Source organism: Magnolia sinica, chromosome 5 (assembly GCF_029962835.1).
Source record: "Magnolia sinica isolate HGM2019 chromosome 5, MsV1, whole genome shotgun sequence".
Classification (NCBI taxonomy): Eukaryota; Viridiplantae; Streptophyta; class Magnoliopsida; order Magnoliales; family Magnoliaceae; genus Magnolia; species Magnolia sinica.
This window is the reverse complement of record NC_080577.1, coordinates 80,857,670-80,879,942: the sequence shown is the minus strand read 5'-3', so window position 1 is coordinate 80,879,942 and position 22,273 is coordinate 80,857,670. Positions and strand designations below refer to the sequence as shown.

The 22,273-nt window shown below is 40.1% G+C and overlaps 2 protein-coding genes across 2 annotated transcripts; both read right to left on the bottom strand.

Annotated features, from left to right (window-relative positions):
• Nucleotides 1–387: 387 nt before the first annotated feature.
• On the bottom strand, nucleotides 388–20,289 carry LOC131246188 (cytochrome P450 71A9-like). Its single transcript, XM_058246096.1, has 2 exons — nucleotides 19,327–20,289; nucleotides 388–1,248 (listed from the first exon to the last, which is right to left on the bottom strand). The coding sequence occupies exons 1-2, from the start codon at nucleotides 19,684–19,686 to the stop codon at nucleotides 1,153–1,155; spliced, it is 456 nt and encodes a 151-aa protein (XP_058102079.1). The 5' UTR covers nucleotides 19,687–20,289; the 3' UTR covers nucleotides 388–1,152.
• LOC131247073 (cytochrome P450 71A6-like) lies at nucleotides 625–1,059 on the bottom strand. Its single transcript, XM_058247516.1, has one exon. The coding sequence runs from the start codon at nucleotides 1,057–1,059 to the stop codon at nucleotides 625–627; it is 435 nt and encodes a 144-aa protein (XP_058103499.1).
• Nucleotides 20,290–22,273: the final 1,984 nt, after the last annotated feature.

Here is a 22,273-nt window from a genome sequence, read left to right as displayed (position 1 = left end):
TTGTGATTGATTCATGTATTGCAACTCCGAGTGATGTGACCTGTGTTTTAATAGGGATGACAGCCTTAACATGATAGACTGATAAATATGGAGTAGCTTTAGTCGCGGTCTGATGAGTTGTCCGATAAGCCCATATTTATATTTATTATTATTTTCTCACCATATTTTACCTTAGAATCAATGGTTATCCTAAAAGATATAATTAAGTGTTTGTAGTAAATCACAACCTAGAATTCAATAAGAATCCCAATAATAATAATAAAGGTTCTGTAATTATATACACTCTTATCTTTATTGTTTGGACCAAGCAATGCAACTAGAATACATTGTCAATGTCTTATGAATGAATGATAATAAATTTGATTCCTAAAGCAATATTTATTTAATATTTATATCCAATCGAAAATCTTAATCAACACATTAGTGCTACCAAACACAATACAGAAGCATTTGACATCACATACAACCGTTTGCCTTATTTGGGAGTTATGGTGTGCATATCGGATAGAAACGAAGAATTATATGGCTTTTAACACAATTTGCTAGAGTATGGAAGCTCGAACATCCAGCTTGCACGTCAATCTAGACCGTCCAATCTTCAGTCCAAGAATATGCGTCAACAGTTTAGCTGATAGAAGCATAGTCATGTTTAGTTGGTACGAGGAGAAGATTGGATTTTGGGAGTGATATAAGGCCAGATGCCTCGGTCATATCCATGTCATCCTTGCTCATTCCAACAGGCATTTTCCAATCAAAACAGTAGATAAGAGTTGCTAAGGCAAGTTCCATGGTTGGAGCTGAAAAATGAAGCCCAGGGCAGCCCCTTCGGCCTACTCCAAATGGTACGAGCTCGAAATCTTTCCCTTTGTAATCTATTGAGCTATTCATGAATCGTTCTAGCAAGAATTCATCTGGGCTGTCCCACGATTCCGGGTCCCTGCCAATGGCCCATGCATTGATGATGACACTAGTGCCAGGGAGAATATCATATTCGTTGATCTTGCAGTGCTGTGTACTTTCACGGGGAATCAATAGTGGAACTGGTGAGTGGAGTCTCATTGTCTCCTTTACCACTGACTTGATGTATTCTAGCTGGTTGAGGTCATCTTCTTCCACTTTGCCTTTCCTTCCAACAATCGTTCTAACTTCATCCTAACATTTCTTCATCGCCCTTGGATTCCTAATCAGCTCTACCATTGCCCATGCCACAACCGATGCGCTTGTATCAGTTGCACCAAATAAGATATTCTGATATAAAGGGCATGAATTAGATTACATTTTGTGGAGAGATCCCTCCGAAATCAATGCTTTCAGGAAATCCTTGTTTAAGTAAAATTTTCCTACACAAAACAACCCGGTTTCCTTGGTGAAGTCTTGATGTCCATGGAATCAAGACAGTGGAAATCCAAAATTGACATTTTCCATTGTAAAAGCATGCTTAAGGGATGGAAGAAATGAAAAAAGGAAAAAAAAAAAAAAGAAGAAGAAAAGAGAAAGAGAGTTTGTATTGCCTATGTGCTTGCATAGTGCTTTCATGTATCGCCCAATTAGTGTCCACATGTTGAGATGGCACACTGATTTGAACTATCCATTTCCTCGGTATTGCCATGAATAAGCTATGTTCCAATAATCACACCCCAATGATGACCATAAACTTTGATTTACGGGGTTGAATGTATAATGTTCTAAGCTCATCCACACATATTAATACAACATGCTCAAAGGAGTCCCAAAGATATTTTATGAGTGTAATGATTACTCAATGATGAATTCCTAAGAATTTATGAGCACAATTAAAATGCTAGTACCATGGATTTCACATTTTGAGTCTTGCTTAATAATATGTAGGAAGTCCTGTATTTCTCTGATCCCTAGGCCGGATCCACTACACAATAGTGTGGGTTAAGCTAAACCTACACAGGCTTAGTTTCGTCTTTTCACAAAAGAGTCACAAAGAGATTGAAAATTTTTTTACCCACATCATTGATTGTTTGGAAATCTACGTCTACCCAGGTAATCAATATCGGCCCAACTCTCTTAATTTATTACAACTTTACCCCTAAAATTTGGTAGGGCCTTTATAAGGTTGAAATGGGCCCACCTACATTAACTTCATTAATCAATATCGTCCATTAGTTTTTCATCTCTTTTTATACTATTGGACAAAAAATGAGATAGATTTGAGTGGTAAGTGGGCCATAGAAAGTGTCATTGAACATCTATCACTAAATCATTACTCTGACTATTTCCTCTGGTGTGTTTCCTTTGAGCTATGGATATACTTCAATTTTGGTCTACACCCCTTTAAACTGGATGAATGGCATGTATAAACCACATGCTTTTACTATTAGCCATCAAAGGAGTTCAACATGTGGTCGAAGGGGCTACAGTGCAGGTCGGTGTAGATCGGTGTTGTTCGATGTGGGTCGATGCGGGGTATGAGTGTGTCTAGAGTCTTGATAATATAATGTCATATATTTTCAAGTAGATACGCACCCATTCGTAGTTCGGTGAAGGAGTTCAACATGTATTTGAAGGGAGTATAATGTAAGTCAGAGTTGATCGGTGTTACTTGGAGGGGTTAGTGTGGATCATTGTGTATCAAAGTAGGGTTTGAATATGTCAAGAGTATCTATACCCTAACTTGACATCTTCTTAAGTGAATATGCACCCATTCATAGTTTGATGATGGGGTTGGACGTGCATTTGAAGGGATTGTAGTATAACTTGGAGTCGATAGATATTGTCATAGGGATTCAGTGCATGTTAATATGTGTTGGTGTGGGGTTCGAGTGTGTTCGGAGTCTTCATACCCTAATATAACTTCTCTCAAGTAGATACGCACTCATTTGAGTTTAGTGAAGGAGTTCGACGTTGGTTTGAAGGGGATGCAGTGCAAGTCAGAGTCTATCGGTGTTGTTGGATAGGTTTTATGTGAGTCGTTGTATGTCGGTGTGGGGTTTGAGTGTGTTTGGAGTCTTCATACCCTAACATAACTTCCTCTCAAGTAGATACGCACTCATTTGTAGTTTAGTGAAGGAGTTCAACATCTATTTGAAGGGGATGCAATGCAAGTCGGAGTTGATCATTATTGTCGAGGGGTTTGGTGTGGGTTGGTGTGTCGGTGTGAGGATTGAGTGTGTCCAGAGACTCCGTACTCTGATGTGACAACTTCTCAAGTAAATACACATCCATTCATAGTTTGATTATGGAGTTCGATGTGCATTTGAACGTGTTGTAGTGTGTTAGCACAATATTTTGTATGCAGTTTCTTTATTCAAGGGATTTCATAAGCATTCATAAATAAGCGTAAAAAAGCATGTACGAAGATAACACATAAGCATTACGTGATTGTGTCAGACCTTAGTGCAACCCAAGCTTTACTAAACCTCATAAGCTCTATTATAATTTGATCAATCCTCTCTTTCTTAATGATTATTCACTCTAATGAGCATTTCAAGATCCTATACAAGAAAATCATGATTTCAAGCCTTCTTTAGGTCTCAGATACCAATTTGCTAATGTCTATCAACCTTTGCACTGTCTATCAAGTAGAGTCCCCTAGGAGTTCAACTTTTCATTAGTTGTAGAGATTCTACCCAACTCTCATCACCTTGTCACCTCAATGGAGCATTGCATGTAAGGCGTTTGATCTTGGAGCTGAAGCATTAACAAAGTATTATCATCAACGATTGGGGGAACAAAAGGGGAGCTGATTGAAGCATGGGAGAGCATCGATCAAGAAACCTAAGAAGGCATGTCAAATGGGCTCATTTGACAAGCGTCAACTAGTGAGTCCATACTCTCTTTCTTTTTGTAGGATTGTAGGTAAAAGTTTATGCACCAAACTCGATAAGTTCTTGTGTAGGACCTAGGCTCTTGTGTCTGGCCGAATTCAACAGACATGGGTGTGTATGTGTTAGTCTTTGTAGGAGCCTTCAGTAGGAGTAAACATTTGGCCCTTGGACTATGATTGAGGTTGTTGGTTAGTCGATAAAAAATCAACTAAAGTCTCTTGAGGAAGCATCTATCGGGAGTGTATGCTACGACCTTGTGTAAGTTGTAAAGGTTAGAGGTGAACTTAATTAAAAACCTTTGATATTGACTACCAGCACACTCTGGAGAGAGTGCATCCGTCAGGAGTTGAGTAGGGAAATCAAACCACTATACATGCTTATGCTTGGAATTGTTATTTGAAAACTTTTTTAATTATGCTTATGTGATTGATTAGTGAATTATATGTATGCATAATTATATGAATGGTAGGATTTGAATAGTTATCACATCTCACACACATGTCCACTATTGTTTATAAACTAGTTGCTTTAAGCCTTAGAGTTAATTGTCACAATTTAAATTGGTTTTGTAGCTTATTTGATTGGACTTTTTATTGGCTTGGAAGCCTTAGAGTTAATTGTCATAGTTTAAATTGGCATTTTAATTAAGCAATTATGTGTTAATTGAAATTTTTTTATTTAGTCCTAATCACCCCCATCTTGGACATAGCCTTGATTCCTTAGATCTATCATGCTTCCACGCAAGTTGTGGTATCCTATTCCATGCAATTTCACCAGAGAATTCTTGGAAGTGGATGGGCAATGTTCGTTAAGCAAGTGCCACAGGAGCCTAGGAGGCCACCGTGGGGACCTGAGGGACTGTTGTGGAGTTGAGACCTCCATGCCACAAAACTTAGCCGCGCGAGGAATGTTATGGCTACCTCAGGCATCCGACAGAATGTCTTGCAGGGGACAAAGGCCACCGTGGGGAAACCATAACTACCACAGGGGACTTTGTGACTGTCATGAATGATGGGATGCCATGCGTGAGAGAAGTCTATCATGAATGATGCTTCAGACGTCGTAGAAATTGGCAGGCCATCATGCATAACAAGTTTATTGATGTTAGAGAGTTATAGTCATTGCGCCATATGGAAAATTGCAACCACCATGAGACTTGTCATCAAACCGCACTCTTCGTGTGACACTCCACCTTTCTATTTTTAAGCTCCCATTAGGGGTGTCTTGTCTAGTTGAGAAGTGTCTTAACATGCCAAATTCAATATTAGGGCGATGACACCATAGAGGAGGTGCTATGGTAGATCGTTCAATGGACACCAGAGTGTTTCTCACCTATCGGTGGTTAAACTTTGGGATTCCACTTACGAAATTTGAGATTTCAGTGACATCTTCTTATTTTCTCTTTTGGTCCAACAGTTCAAAGTAAAGTCCTGTAGATCGGATTGGGCTATTTATAAATGAGGAGGGCAGTGGACAAGGTGAATGATAATCTGCCATGTAGCATGCCACGCACGATTTTTAGAGGGTTGTGCGGCTGTAAACATGTTAACCAAGCCCTTTGCATGTTGCTAGGTGCCACATTATGTGACACAGGGAAGGACGTGTTGAACTCGATCACCGTCTTCCTCTAGGGATAACTAATCCGAATCAATGAAACTCCGCTGGACTCCTCACAGAGATACCTTGAATCCACGAGGAAAAGAAGAAAAATAGAAAAAATTTATAGAAAATTCAAAATAATTTTATTGATGATGAAAAAAGAGATTACAACTCTTTAAATAAGGCTACGAAACCTAGGGAGAAGTTTCAGAATCATACTATAACTAAAACTCCTAGAAATCATGACTTATTATAAATAGCAAATGTACTAATTACAAACGGTCATGATTTCCACTAGATCTCATGGTTTTCGGCTAAAAATAGAAAGTGTCCTATTTGGCTCAACCATGCTATACTCCTAATTATTCTAAGAACTTTTCTTGTTGGACGCAACTCCTAAAGCCCAATAGATGAAGAGTTATAACCAAACTAAAACTTACTATATATAGTAAAAACCAATTAAAACATGAATTTCACCATCGATCTAATGATATTTTGCAAATTCACAATGCTCAATCCGCCATAGTAGGGTTGAGTGGCTAAAGTAGCTTGTACTACCCTAAAATCATATATGGTATGTCCGATAGCTCATTCCGATTTCCGAGATAACGTCCGTTTCAAGTTTTGATGGTCTGGATTACTTCCATTGTTGACCGGGCCGTTTTTTATCCATGTTGGCCATGAAGTGTCTGCAACCTGCTCTACATCAATCCCCTCCACTTTAAAATAACTCGTCATCGAGATCTCACCTTGCTTTGGTTCATGATACTTGGTCAGGTCCGCGACATTAAAAGTTCGTGAGATTGTCATGTCTTCTGGAAGATCAACAACGTAAGCCTTGTTATTGATCTTTCAGAGGATCGACATTAGTCCAATCTTCTTGCTTTTCAACTTTATGTCCCAATCTGAAATCTCTCCTTGTGTAGATGGACCATAACTTGGTCGCCCACCTCAAACATCATTTGTCACTGATGCTTGTCGGCTTGCTCCTTGTACTTGTCGTCTTATTCCTTGTACTTGTCATTCAAGGTGTGTAACTTGTTCTACACCTCAACATGCATTCCCATGATCTTATCTACGATATGTTCTGCTGCAATGTTCATACCTGGGAACTTGGGTAAAGGGATCAAGTCAAGTGTGTGGCAAGACACTCGGTAGTAAATAACCTAGAACAGGGACTTCCTTGTCGAGCGGTTCACTATGTTGTTAAATGCAAACTCTGATTGAGAAAAGGGTAAATCCTACTACTTTGGCTTTTCTCCTGAAATATATTAAAAGAGGTTCCCTAACGTTTGTTTCACAACTTTAGTTTGTCCTTTGGTCTGTGGGTGGTAGGCACTGTTGAACTGAAGTCGTGTACTGAACCGGTTCCATAAAGTCTACTAGAAGTGGCTAATGAACTTCGTATTGTGGTCAGAAGTGATAGTCTTAGGGACCTTGTGTAGCTGCATGACCTCTTCGAAGAATAAATTCTCTATGTGCGTCACGTCGAGGGTCTTCTTGCATGAGATGAAATGTGCCATATTCGAGAAATGATCTACCACCATGAACATTGAATCCATGCTATGCTATGTTCGTGAGAGACCCAAAATCCATTGACAGGTCCTCCTAAGGGCTATCAAGAGCATGTAACAGTGTGTAGAAGTCTGTATTCTGAGAATGCCCCTTGGAAACCTGACAAACATGACAGCATTGCATCGCTCTACTAACATCATGTACTAACTGTGGCTATTAGTGCCGTTCTTCAGCAAGAGCTCATATCTTGTCATGTCCAAGGTGTTCATAAGGCCACCCCCATGTAGCTCCTAGATGATCTGCTCTGTTAGCAAGCTTTTGGGGATGTACAGTCGATTCCCTTTGAAAAAGAACCCATCTTGCATATGGAGGTCACTGGGGTGACCTTCTTGGCATCTAACCCATGCATCCTTAAAGTCATCGTCCTTGGCCTATATGTCTTTGAGGAGCTCGAACTCGACAACCTTATTACTCATAGTGACTAACAAAGTTGCATGGCAGCTCAGTTCATTAGCCACTTTGTTTAACTATCTAGACTTATGTTTCAGCACAAACGCAAACTCCTGCAAAAATAAAATCCATCTAGCATGTACACGATTCACGTTAGCTTAGTTATTAATGAATTCGAGGGCTTGATGGTTTGTGTAAAGAATGAATTCCCTTTAAATTAAGTAATGTTGCCAATGCCACAATGCCTGGGCCATTGCATATAATTCAAGCTCATAGGTTGACCACTTCTTACGTACATTGCTAAGCATTTCATTATTGAAGGCAACCAACCTACCTTCTTGAGACAAAACTCCCCCAATTTTGACATATGAGGCATCACATTCGACTTTAAAGTTTGTTGAAGTTGGGAAGTATAAGAACCGGGGTTATGGGAAATCCATGATTAATATCAGCAAAACTCCTGTCGACTTCACTAGTCTATTAAAACTGCCCTTTCCTCATGCAATCTGTGATTAGAGATACAATGTTACTAAAATTCTTCACGAATCAACGATAGAATGTCGTCTGTTCGTGAAAACTCTATACCTCGTGAATGTTTGTAGGAACCAGCCATTCCTTGATTACCTTAACCTTTTCTTCATCCACCTAAATACCCATGAATGTCACGATAAAGCTCAAAAATAATAGGCTATCAGTTATGAAACTGCACTTTTTAAAATTGAGGTATAATTAATTTTTAGTAAGCACTTGAAGGACCTTCTTGAGGTGTTCCATATGGCTTGTTTCATCTTGACTGTCTATCAAAATATCATCAAAATAAACCACAATGAACTACACAATAAATGGTTTCAAAACTTGGTTCATCAACCTTATGAACGTGCTAGGCACGTTCGAAAGACCGAAGGGCATGACCATCCATTCATACAACCATTTATTGGTCTTAAAAGTAATCTTCCACTCATCATCTGACCGTATTCAAATATGATGATGGCCGCTCCTTAGGTCCAGTTTAGAGAATAACTTTGTGCACTCAAGCATGTCCAACATATCGTCCAGCTGTGGTATGGGAAACCTATATTTTATGGTGATTTTGTTGATGGCTGGGTTATCGACATACATGTGCCAACTCCCATCTTTCTTAGCAGTTAATAGAGCTAGTATGATTCATGAGTTCATGCTTTCTCAAATAAGACCCTTATGGATCAGTTTATCCACTTGCTCCTGCAGAATTTTTTACTCCTTCAGACTCATTTGATAGTGAGGATGATTGGGTAAGCTAGACCCAGGGAAAAGGTCAATATGGTGCTAGATATCTCGAATGAGACACAATCCATCAGGAAGATCATCAGGTTAAATTTCTTTAAATTCATGTAACAGGGGCTTTAGTCTTTTAGGGATGATTGTAGGCTCGAGTTCCTCCCCTTTTACAATTAATGCATAGGCATGTCCTATTTCTTTGGATTCCTCTACGAAGTCCTGTATAGTTAAGAGCCTCAACTTTAGAAGTTTTGGGTGGCTCCTTTGGATCCATAGGGGCTAATATGGTTTTCCAGTTGTCCTTAATGAAAATATACACATTATCTCTCCCTTTATGAGTGGCGTCACGATCGAATTGCCAAAGTCGACTAAGTAGCATTTGATAGGCCTCCATGTTAACTAGATCACATACTACTTCATCCTTATAATGTTTGCCCATTGAAAATGATATGGTGCACCTTTTAGTTACCTTCATTTCGCTAACCTTCTTGATCCCATTGATCGTATATGGGGAGGGATGATGCTCTGTCTTTAGGTGCAACTTTTCCACCATGACCTTAGAGATGATATTCTTGCTACTCTCACTATCAATGATTACGTCACAAACTTTTCTATTCACCGTACACCTAATTCGGAAGATGTTATGTCATTGTAGGTGTACTTCTTTACATGACACATACAATAGTTGCCTCATGACAAGCAACTCACCATGATCTTGCTGAACCTAACGTATTTCATCTGCTTCGTCCTCTCTGGCGTGCTTTAACTCCTCAACATCTATGTCTTCATTGGCATTTTCAGCATTACCATCATTAATGGTGAGATTCGCCACTTATTAGTAGGGACAAGTATTTGATAAGTGACTTGATTAGCTACAACGATAGAAATTGTTGGGTCTTGGCCGAGCATAGGGGTTCGGGATCTTGCTTGGACCAACAGTAGTTGTTATGCCTCTTTGGGGCCTAGCCTGCCCACTTCCTTGATCTCTGTTCTTAGGTGAAGGAGGTTGAGTATATGCTTCCATAGGCTCTTTCCCTCTAGGCTGTGGAGCTCCCTAGGACGGTCCTGCCTGGAGGCCCTAGCGGTAGGATTGGTTCGCGTGTTGGAGCATTCAAGCTGTACTTCCACTCGAGTAGCTAATTTGATGCATCATTCATCATCTAAACAGCCTACATCTATACTCGATCTTGGATGGCCAAACGTCATCCACCATTGAATTGGGCAACTCATTATGATTCAATCTTGACCGAATTGTTATGCACCGCTAAGCGGTATAACTCTCTATTTGATCGTTCTGCTCGATCACTGCCTTGTCTAGGATGTTGGAGGATCATGTCCTTGACCTCCTCGTTGTTGGATTTCCCTTCTTCAGGGATGATCCATTGGTTCACCGCTAGCATCATCCTGTGATTAGAGAGATTACAAGTTCCAACAACTTCTAGGGGCAAATCACCACCATGAACATAGAGCTGCCCTAGGGCCTCCATTTTGTAATCTGCCATGCAATTGATAAAAGCTTACAACCCTTACATGGCTTGTCAATTCACTCGTGGCACTGCTTTAAAAGCTGTTAAAAGATGATTCCATGGAGCATCATCCATGAAATTGTTGCCCGACCCGTCGTTAGAGGCCATAGATCCGAGGAAAAGCCTCTCTCTGTTACCAAATTGATGCAGGGAAGGACATGTTAAGGTCGAGCACCATCTTCCTCAAGGGATAACTGTTCCGAATCTATGAAACTTCTTTGGACTCCTCATAAAGATACCTCAAATCCATGAGGTAAATAAGAAAAATAGAAAATAATTTCTAGAAATTTCAGAATAACTTTATTTAAAATTGCCCTGATTTATCAATATAGGTGAGTGTTAAGTCAGTTTGTCAAGTGAGCCCAAATTGAAGATTACAAGACCAAAGACTCAACCAAACTGAAGAAGTTCGAGTGTTCACAAAGGTAAACAAGCCTCACTTCCCTAACCAATATGACCCCTCTATAAAGAACCTAATCTTACCCACTAAATGTATTTCTGAAAATTCCTTGGTAAGCTTAGTTTTGAACATTTTGAGTATTGGAGGAAATATGAACTACATAGGTAAATTCAATGTCCTGACAATTGCATCGATATGCAATCGAGGACGATTTTGATAGAATCGAACATGGTTTGATTGCATCAAAATCAAGCGCAAATAGTCTAGCAACAAACTGAAGATATGCTGGGGATTTTCGATTACATCGAATGCAGTTCAATGACATTGAACCCACTTTGATTGAATTGACCTTGGGCTTATTCCCTCCACTATTTCTGAAATACTCTAAGTGTTCCTCGATGTAATCGAACCTCATTCAATAACATCGAGAGTAAGTTATTGATGGCATCGAAGATCGTTCGATTGCATCGATATAAGAACCAATTTGTCCAGCAAGCTTTTAAGGAAAATCTTTTAACTTTGATTACATTGACAACCGTTCAATGCAATTGAAATTTAAATTCCAATAGCATTGAAGGTTTGATCGATGACATTGAAATAGGGGACAAACTAACTAGAGATTTTTTATAGGAAAATCATATTTCTCTCGATGGCATCGAAACAGTGATCGATGACATCGAAAAAGGCCTCAAACAGTCTAACAACTAAAGTGTATTTTTCAAAAAATTTTAATGGCATCAAACCATCCCTTGATGACATCGAAGTGTATGTCGATGACATTAAAGGTTTCTCAATGAGATCGGACAACATTTGTCCTACACCCAACTAAATATCTTAGTGTAGGAAGTTGATGTAATCAGAGAAGCTTCGATGACATCGAAATTCAAAATTCGATGGCATTGATACCCTTCGATGACATTGACAATCTCAGATTTCTACCCATTTTTTTTACCATTGGGATTTATCTTTATATATCGCTTGGGTTGCTTCTTGGACTTTTAAGCTTAGATTGAAGAGAGTTTTGAGAGAGTTAATACCCTCATCCTCAAGCTTTCTTTCCCGTAGGAGTTCATCATTCAATCCATTGCTCAAGTCTGTATTGATATATTCAATATCTTAGATTGAACTATGAACTCCAGCATTCATTGATCTTCCAACACCACTCTTTATTATCAAATCATTGTGTTAGGATCATTGAATGCAAAGCTCGTAGGAATCTTCTCTAGTTACTTATTTTGTAGGAATCTTCTCTAGTTACTTATTTTATATCATTCAGTAGAGAAGATTAGACCAAACCCTAAACCTCACAACCTTGCATCATCGATTGAAACATCTGTAAGTGGTTGTAGTTTAAGGGAGTTGAAGACTCTTCACCAATAAAGAAGACCATCTTTAGATTGTGCTAAAGAGGGGCTCACTCACTTATTTATAAGTATAAAGAGTCCATCGAGTCTCTACCACCTTCCTTGCATAGGATAGGATTTTTGAGTATGAGTTAACAAACTCGCAAGTCCTTTCATAGGCCTCAGAAGGGAGAAGAATATGTTGTGTGTCCTTGTTTAGGACTTGTTGCCTTGTGTAGTCTACTTACTTAACCTTGTGTAGGTTGTGAAGGTTCATGGTTGAAAAGGGCCAAGCTATATGTCCTAGAGGGGGGGTGAATAGGACAATGCCAAATAAAAACTTATAACAGCGGAATAATAAAGAATATGATAGCCAAAGTAAATCACAATGCAGTAAATTAAAATAACCTCAAAATTCAGATCTTGAGAGGTTGATACAAACGTTATTCTAAGGACAACCTTACATCAAAAACAGAGTTTATGGTAGGACAACCTTATTTCTAGAAAGGTTTTTGTATCAAGTCTCAAATTGAAGAGGAATATAAAAAGAAATACAAACTGAATTGAAATAACTTGAATTAAAAATGTATTGTTCTAGGGACAGCCATACACCATAAAAATGGCAGGGCAACCTTGTTGGAACAACTTTCAAATGAAATTGAAATTCAAGCTGATAAAGGAATAGCTGAAAATAATTTCTAAACTATTACAACATTCTCACAAAGCTTGAATTAAATGATTACAACATTCACCACCATACATACATCCCACACAAGAATAAAGAATTAGAAGAATAAAACAATCAACCACAACACAAGGGTTTATAGTGGTTCGCCTGTGTGTTCACCAACTATTAAACAACAGCCACACAAAAAGCTACTCCACTCCTAATATCCTCACACAGGGGATATTAGCGTTCACTAAAAATAGGTTTTCCCAGGTTCACCCAAAACCCTTACAATTGTGTCTTTGTCCGTGGGCTTACACAATTAAAAAACTCCACTTCTGAGTTTTCCTGGCTTTCTTCAGATAACCAATATAACAAGATTTTTCTGGCAAATCTTGAAAGAAACCAAAATAATAGAAAGGAATTTACAATATGTAAAATACCTGAATATCTCCTTCATTGTAGCAGCCCGGTAGAACCAAATCAAAGTAGATGATTGAATGTCCAAGTTCAATGTCCAGTACTCGATTACAATGGTTCTAATTCTAATAGATTTTAAATTAAACCAAATAGGGCTTGCCTTAATTGATTTTGATTCCAAAGAAAGGGAATAATAATTCCTCTTTATCAAATCAGATTGGAATAGCAGAAACAAAATCAATTAAAATAAAGCTAAGGAAGGAAGAATATTAAATAAGCACACTTAGCTTAGATGGAGCACAGAATTATCTCTCAGAAGTTCGACGAAGATTGGCTTGAATACTATAATTAATTCGATGATTTCTTCTGAGATTCGTGCACTATTTATAGGTGAGAAGATCGGGTCTTCGACTGGTCTAGAGTGCTCTTCGACTAGTCGAAGCCATAACAGATATTTAAAAAATCCAGCGGAATATACTTTGACCGTTCTACGACTGGTCGTAGCCCTCCTACGACTGGTCGTAGGTTTCCTTCGACTGGTCGTAGGTCCTGTAAACCTTCGCTGGACTTCGAGTCGAAGGTTGTACGACTGGTCGAAGATCAGTCGACACTGTTCCTACGACTGGTCGAACAGATTCCTGGACTAGTCGAAGGCTAACAGATTTTATCCGGAATATGTAACAAACTTACGACTGGTCGAGGAATATCTTAGACTGGTCGAAGCAAGTCTAGGACTAGTCGAAGAAGACCTAGGACTAGTCGAAGAACAGACTAATCACAGTAAAATTAACATTCGGTTTATGTATCCGAAATGACCTACTTCTAAGGTCAACCTATGGTCAATCAAACCTCAAACATGAAGTATAAACATTGAAACATTCGGAACTTGAGACCTTGAAGTATAAGCTTTGTAATCTTGATGTAGATCAAACCTTGATGTAGCTCAATCTTGAAGGTGTACAAACGGCCTTGAACTCTTCTTGAAGTCTTGCAGCTTGAGTCTTGTCTTGTGAGCTGTTCTTTCATTCAAGATTGATCCTTGTACTTGCGAGCTTTGCTTGTTGTGAGCTTAGCTTGTTCATGAATGTTGATCTTTGAGGAGCTTCACTTATGCAAGTTATATATAACATAACAGTGATTTTGGCACCACAAATTTGACAACAGACAGGGATATAAACTATAGCACTTACAATGGTTAACTTGATTTAAAACCATTGGATAGTGGAATTCGGTACACTCTAAGAGGGAGTGCGTCCGTCGAGAGTGGAGTAGGCAAGTAGCCAAACCGCTATACATGACTGTGTTTGGAATTGTGGTTTACGTGTCTATTTAATTATTCTTGTATGGTGAATACTTAATCATATGCTTGCATGGTTAGATGTATGCTAGAACTGATAGGTAGTACATCCCACACACACATGTACAGTATTTTATAAATTAGTTGCTTCACTTGCATCTCATTTGTAGTCTATATATGTGATTAGGACCCTCTATTGGCTTGAAAGTCTTAGATTTACTTTGCCTTACTTAACTTAATTGGTAAATTAGTTTAAGATAGGCATTGTCTGTTTTACCAGGTAAATAATTTTTGAAAATTCCTATTTACCCTCCTTTAGGTCATTTGGACATAATTCCATACTTCAATTAGTGATTTTACCGCAATTTCATTATTGATGATGGAAAATGAGATTACAACTCTTTAAATAAGGCTACGAACCCTTGAGAGAAGTTATGAAATTATATTATAACTAAAACTCCTAGAAATTGCGACTTACTATAAATAGTAAATAGTACTATTTACATACGGTGTGATTTCCACTAAACCTCATGGTTTTCGGCCAAAAATAGTAAGTGTCCTATTTACTCAACCATGCTATACTCCTAATTATTCTTAGTACTTTTCATGTTGGACGCAACTTGTAAAGCCCAACGGATAAAGAATTATAACCAAACTAAAACTTACTATAAATACTAAAAATGAAATTAAATCAAAATTTAACCGTCAGTCTGATGGTATTTCACAAATTTGGCATGTGCAACCCGACATAGCAGGGTTGGGTGGCTAAAGTAGCTCCTCTTACCCCAAAATCATATATGGTACGCTCGATAGCTCATTCCAGTTTGCGAGATATGTTTGTTTCAAGTTCTGATAGTCCCGATCACTTCTGTCATTGACCGAGCCTTTTTTGATCCATCTTGGCCATAAAAGTGTCTGCGACCTGCTCTACATCATTATGACATGGCAACGTGGTAGTTTTCCACCCATTTTGGTGTGGTAATGACACGATGTGGATGGTGCTATGTGCGTTTCTTTGTCGGGCTTCCCTTTGCTATTGTTTAGACTTCTACATTATGGGTAGCAATTGGGCGTGTTGGCTAGCAAGACAGTTTCTTGGCCCTTCTATTTCATTTTTCTTCTTGTTCTATTGTGTGTCACCCCTCGCGTCGCTTGACGCATCGCCCATGGCCTTAACAAGTCAATTTTAGGCCCTAACATAGTGCAAGTCAGATTTGATTGGTGTGTGTGGGTTGGTTTAGGTCAGTGTGAATCAGTGTTTGTTGATGTAAGGTTTGAGTTTGTCCCAAGTCTCCATACCCTGAGATAATGTCTTCTTAAGTAGATATGCACTCATTTGTAGTTCACTGAAGGGATTCGACATGCGTTCGAAGGGCTTGCAGTGTAACTCGGAGTTGATCGATGTTATCGGAGGTGTTCGGTGTGGGCTGGTGTGTTGGGGTGGGGTTCGTGTATGTTCAAAGTCTTTTTACCTAGACGTAACATCTTCTCAAGTAGATACACATGCATTTGATGTTTTGTGAAGGAGTTTGACTTGCATTCGAATGGTTTGCAGTGCAAGTGGGAGTCAATTAGTGTTGTCGGAGGGGTTCGGTGCAGGTTAGTGTGTGTCGGTGTGGGGTTCAAGTGTGTCCAGAGTCTCCATACCTTAACTTGATGTCTTCTCAAGTGGATATGCACCCATTCATATTTCATTAACAGAATTTTGGCGTGGGTTCGAAGGGGCTATAGTGTAAGTCGGAATCGATCGGTGTTGTTGGAGTTTGGTGTGGGTTGGTATGTGCTAGTGTGGGGTGTGAGTATATATGAAGTCTTTGTACCCCAAGGTAACATCTTCTCAAGTAGATATGCACCCATTTGTAATTCGATGAAGGAGTTCGACATGCATTCGAAGGGATTGCAGTGCAACTTGGAGTCGATCGGTGTTGTCGAAGGGGTTTAGTGTTGGTGTGAGTTGCAAGTGTGTTTAGAGTCTTCATATCCTGACTTAATGTCTTCTCAAGTTGATACATACCCTTTCATAGTTTAGTGAAGGAGTTCGACGTGGGTTCGAAGGGGCTACAGTGCAAGTCGGAGTCGATCAGTATTGTTGGAGTGGTTTGCTGTGTGTTGGTGTGGGATGTGAGTGTCTTAGGAGTATCTGTACCTTGACTTAATGTCTTCTCAAGCGAATATGCATCGATTCGTAGTTCGGTGAAGGAGTTCGTCGTGGGTTCAAAGGGGTTATAGTGCAAGTAGGAGTCAATTAGTGTTGTTTGAGGGGTTCAGTCTGGGTTAATGTGTATCGGTGTGGGGTTCGAGTGTGTCTAGAGTCTCCCTACCCTGAGGTAGCATATTCTTAGATGGATACACATAAATTTGTAGTTTAGTGAAAGTGCTTGACTTGCGTTCAAAGGGGATATAATGTAAGTCGGAGTACATCAGTGCTTTTGGAGGGGTTTGGAGTGGGCGGGTGTGTCTAGAGTCTCTAGACCCTGATGTAATGTTTTTTCTAGTGGATACGCACCCATTCGTAGTTTGGTGAAGGGGTTCAACGTATGTTTGAAGAGGTTGCAGTGAAAGTCAGAGTACATTAGTGCTATCAGAGGGGTTGGGTGTGGGTCGGTGTGGGGTTCATGTGTTTTCAATGTCTCCTAACCCTGATGTAATGTCTTCTCAAGTGGATATGCACCCATTCGTATTTTTGTGAACGCGTTCAATGTGTGTTCGAAAGGCTGCAATGCAAGTCATAATAGATTGGTGCTATCGGAGGGGTTCAATGTGGGTTGGTGTGGGGTTCAAGTGTTCCTGGTGTCTCTATACCGATACCCTGATGTAATGTTTCTCAAGTGGATACACACCTATTCATAATTCGGTAAAAGTGCTTGATGCGCCTTCAGAGGAGATGCAATGCAAGTCAAAGTATATTGATGCTTTAATAGGGTTCAGATTGGTGATGTGTATGCCTATGAGTCTGGATGCTTCTATGTGCATGTGAAGCTTCCATGCACTTAGTAGTATATCATTTCTAATCGTGATATAAGCAATCACCACTGTTTTCTCATGGTGCGGTCCACTGGAGATTACGATGTCGTTTTTTTTTAATTTTGGCTCATATCTTAAAATGACCTAGAAATATAGATGGATGGTGTTGATAAAACATATACATCAAGGTGGGGTCCACATAGCACCATCTAGTAGCTACCTCGTTGTTGGCAGCGACAGTATGAATCAAGCAAAGTGGCCGATCCACTATAAGAGTTTGTCTGCCCACATTGACGTTTTCGAGAAATCCACAAAGTTATCTGTTTTTCATGTCATTTTAAGATTTGGGAAAAAATTGGTAGATCTAAAACTCAAGTGGGCTGCGTGACTAAAAATAATGGGCAGGGAAATGGCTACAGTTAAAACCTCTTTGGGTCGACGGTGAAATTTATATGGAATCCACACCGTTCATAAGGTCATTACTACTGAGATGAAATCAAAACAAAAATATATTACCCTGATCTAAATATTTTGTGGCGCTATGAATGTTTCAACGGTGGACAGTTCATGAATCTCACAGTTTCCTGTTGTGAGGGCCACTACAGTTTTGAATCTGCCTCGTTTCCATTCCGTCTCTTATAATGATTTAGAAAAACGGATAGGGCATGTTTCTCAAAAATATCATGATAGGCCTGTCCTAATAATTTCCTACAAAAGTACTTTTGGGCTTAAAGTCGGCGTCTGTCCTGCAGACTGATTGGAGGATGGATTTCTTGCGAAAGCCTTTCACATGAAATTATTGCGCTGGCATGCAAGGTAGGCCCATTGTGATGTTTGTGAGAAATTCAATCTGACCATTCATTTTGTGAGGCTATTTTAGGACATTCCATCTAAAATTAGGTGGATCCAAAACTCAAGTGAACCATGGGAGAGAAAACAGTTGGAATTTAGTTAGTTACCACTGTTGAAACATTTATTTGGCTACAAAAGTTTTATATTAGGTTAAGTTTGTGTTTTCAATTTATCAGAGTAGGACGTATATTTTGTATGGCATATAAACATTAAGGTGGAGCCCATGAAGGTTTTAAAGGCAGGAATTTCTTTCACCAATGTTTTCCTCGTGTGTGTCCAGCTTTAGTTTTGGATCCACCACATTTTTGGTGGAATGTTGTAAAATGAGCTAGCAAAATGGATGGACGGGGTAGATTTATCACAACCATTACAATGGACCCCACTCTGCATCCCAGCGCAGAAACTTCCTACCAAAGGCTTTTGTTGAAGATCTGCGTACGTGCGTGTAGGGATTGAGCAAAGCAGAGAGTATCTTTTTATTTTAAAAAATAACGAAAATATCCCTTCAAGGAGGAAAGAAGGGTCGAGGTGTTGTCCTGTGGGGTGGCCTAGCTACTTGAGATTTGGTTTGAAATAATTTTAGGCCACTAAGGAAAACAGCAATAAGCCTATGCAACAGATGGATTATATTTTATACACGCACTAGCATGAGACTTATAGATTGCAATGTATGTTTAGATTAACCTACGAACGTTTAGAATAGATCGGGCCTCTTAAAATTTTGACCTCCAATCTCATGCATGAGAATTTAATTATTAAAAAGAGTAACCATTGCTACTTCAAGTCTCACTATTTCCTTTGCCATCCAATGAAGGTCCGAAAAATGGCAAAACTGTCCTTAGCATCTCTTAAAGCTGTCCATATAGCATAGCATTGAGAAAATGGACATTTGCGATCAGATGACCACGTCAACATTTTGGGCACAATGGGATGATGACGGCTGCCAAGTCAGGACATAGGAAAAACAAAACAAAAAATAAGGAATCCGGATATCTGCTTGTCCCAATCAGCTGATTGGACCACATCATCACACAATATATTTCATGTAGCAGTGCTGGCAACATTAGTGATGATGTGGTACAATCACAACAAAAAACCTGATTTGAAAAAAAAAAAGAGAATGAATCTAGATACTCTGTTGCCATAATTGGGTAATGCAGAAAAACAAGAATTTTCTGTACGTGGAAAGCAGATTATCCGGATTCAGAATAGGAAAATAGAAAGGCAAGTGAAGATGACCATCATGACTCCCTTGATGTGATCTCGGGTGAGATATGAATCCTTTTGGACTCGAAGCAAGACATCTACAAAATCTTCCCGCTCTGGCTTTGACTTCTTGGGATCAAGGTGGTCCTCAATGACCTGCTCGTAAAAGTCATCGAAGTCCAAGAAACTCTTTTTGAGCTTAGCATATAATCCACTGACGGCGTCGATCCACCACATCCACCGCAAGAAATCTTCAACAAAGAAACGGCTCAACACGTATGCCCCCTCCGCAATAACTCCCCTCATTTTGGCTTTCTCATTCTCATTTCCTCCTTCGTAACTCTTACTGAAAGCCGTAATGCAGGCTATGTTGTTGGTGAGAGTAATAAGCATCTCTTTCAGATTGACAGGTTAAAGAGGAGGAGAAGAAGAACAACAATGAATCGACGTTATCATTCGGGCGACCTCTCCCTCCCTAATGGACCGGAATGACCGTACAGTCTTTGCACTCAAGAGATTAGAAACCAAAAGCTTGCGCATCTCTTTCCAATAATCGCCATGATCAGGCGAAAAAGCCACATCGAAATTGTAAGTGAGCGTCTTATTGGAGATGAGAGTGGGCCTACGAGAGAATACATGATCGCGAGATTTGAAGAGCTCGCTTGCCATTCTAGCAGATGAAACGACTACTGTCGGTTTACGGCCCAGTTGTACATGGATGAGAGGTCCATGTTTTGTGGAGAGTAGCCATAGAGATTGGTGAGGAAAGATACGGTTGATATGTAGTAGGTGGCCAAGGATGGGAAGGGGGAAGGGACCAGGAGGGAGTTTAAAGGCTCTTCTTCTCTTGTTTCTCTGAACGAGGAGCAAGAAAAGGACGAAAGGAAGTATCATTAAGGCGAAAGAGAACCATTGAAAATGGGAGGGGATGTAGAATGCCATTATTTTGCACTGGATGGAGTGCTGGAAGAGGGAGACTGAGATTCTCTAAATAAAGAGAATGAGGCCCAATAGTGCCCACACTCGATCGGACATTGACCGCCGATCTGGAGTATCCTTAGGAAATCACCCCAACCTCGGGATTCAATCCATCAGTTAAAAAATTGTATATCTATGTAAAAAACCAAGTGTAAGCCATGCCGCTAACTCAAGTTAGAAAGTTGTACACATGGCATACAGTAACTGAAGTTAAAACGAATGTAATGTGAATTTTTCAAAATCAGATTAATTATTGATCATATTATGGGTAAAAGTAGATCCGCCGAAGAAAAGAGATCAACTCGGAACTCAGTTCTCATCATGTAATCAGCCAGCGCCAGTCACTACCAAGGAGTTCCTCAATAGTCAGAAGGTAATAAGTACACTGCTCAGGATACAACCTATTACTCGAGCTTGACTACCAGAAGATTAAGTATCTCCACTTCCATCAGATGTTGAGCCCTTCCACGGTCTCATCCATTTTCGAGATGTTGCTCGAAATATCTCTTGGTAAGACCCCCCGAGGTACGACCCTACACAAGCCAAGACCTCAGAGCCGCTACACTCAAGAAAATCTCGCCCTGTACGATAAGATGAAGAGAATGGTCATACCCGATTTCAACTATATTCTACTAAGGAAAGGAACTCGGTTTCAAAGCTCAGGCACGACTCCCAAGGGCATGTTGGCAGATCGATACTCTGCTCAATGCTGAGAAAAAACTCAACCACGACTCAATGAAGAATCCAGGTTGGCAAACTACCTTTCAGAATGGCTATGTACATCACCTTTAATCCTCGAACTCGACCTCTTACTACATGTTTCTACTGGTTCTGACCATCCAGACCTTATCAGATATATCCACCAGAGATCTCAGCCGAGGATCTCAGGAGACAACTGCAACACGGGTCTGTCCGAGATCTCAGCTGAAGATCTTGGAAGATCATTGCGATACGCCCGGGATATTATTCCCTTTACAACATGCTCCTACTAAACAGGGAATCACCCTCTACGCCACCGCCCTCATTCAGCTATAAATAGGAGCACCTCTAATGGTGAAAGGTACACATAATTCTACACCCAAAACCATGACTCCTTAGTAGACCCAGATTCCCTACTTGACTTAGGCATCGGAGGGTCCCTTGCTGCAGTCAGGGTCTCCTTTGTCTTCTTCGTGTGCAGGTATTCGAAGATCCAAGAAGGGTTAACTAGATTTTTGCATCAAAGTTTGGTGCCATCCGTGAGAACGACATTGAAAGACGTTCTCATCATCTACGGTGACTCGACAATGGCGAATGAGAGAAAGAAAGCCCAAATTACCACTATTGCACCTAGTCCTGCGTTGGCAGAATAGTCCACGGACCATTGAGACTCAACCTCCTAACTTTAGGCTGATTCTATGCCCACAGGCCCAATGCAACAGTCCCAGAAGGTCAGCTTGTCTCCCTAGAATATCAAGTTGAAGCACTGGCCAACAACAATGATCAGATAAGGCAAATGCTAGAACGACAGAATCCTCCTCTCAACCACAGGGCTGGGGAAGTTATTGCTTGGGTAGCCACTAAAGTTTCTATACTATCTCAAGCGCCCGCCGACTCCCAGAGGAACAAGCAAACCTGCGAAGCCCCAAAATATGCACCCTCCCATGCTTAGGGAATTGTCGTGCTGGCTGCCTTTGACTTACACCATGAGTTGAAGAAGAAGAGGCACGACAAGGCTCCTGAGATAGAGGTCTCTCCTGAAACGGTGGCCGAAAACGAGGATCCCTGGGAGGCCTAACTCAATGAGTTACGAGGTTAGATTGGCGACATACGAAAAGCCTATCGCGAACATGCTCCGACCTCCATAAAAGCTATGATGGAGTAGACTGAGCCGTCATTCACCAAAAATATCATACAAGATCAACTCCCGCACAAATTCAGGATGTTGCAAATTGCTGCCTATTTGTAACGCCCTGAAATTCGGGGGTCGAGCATAACTCAGCTCCCGAGTTCCAAAACATCA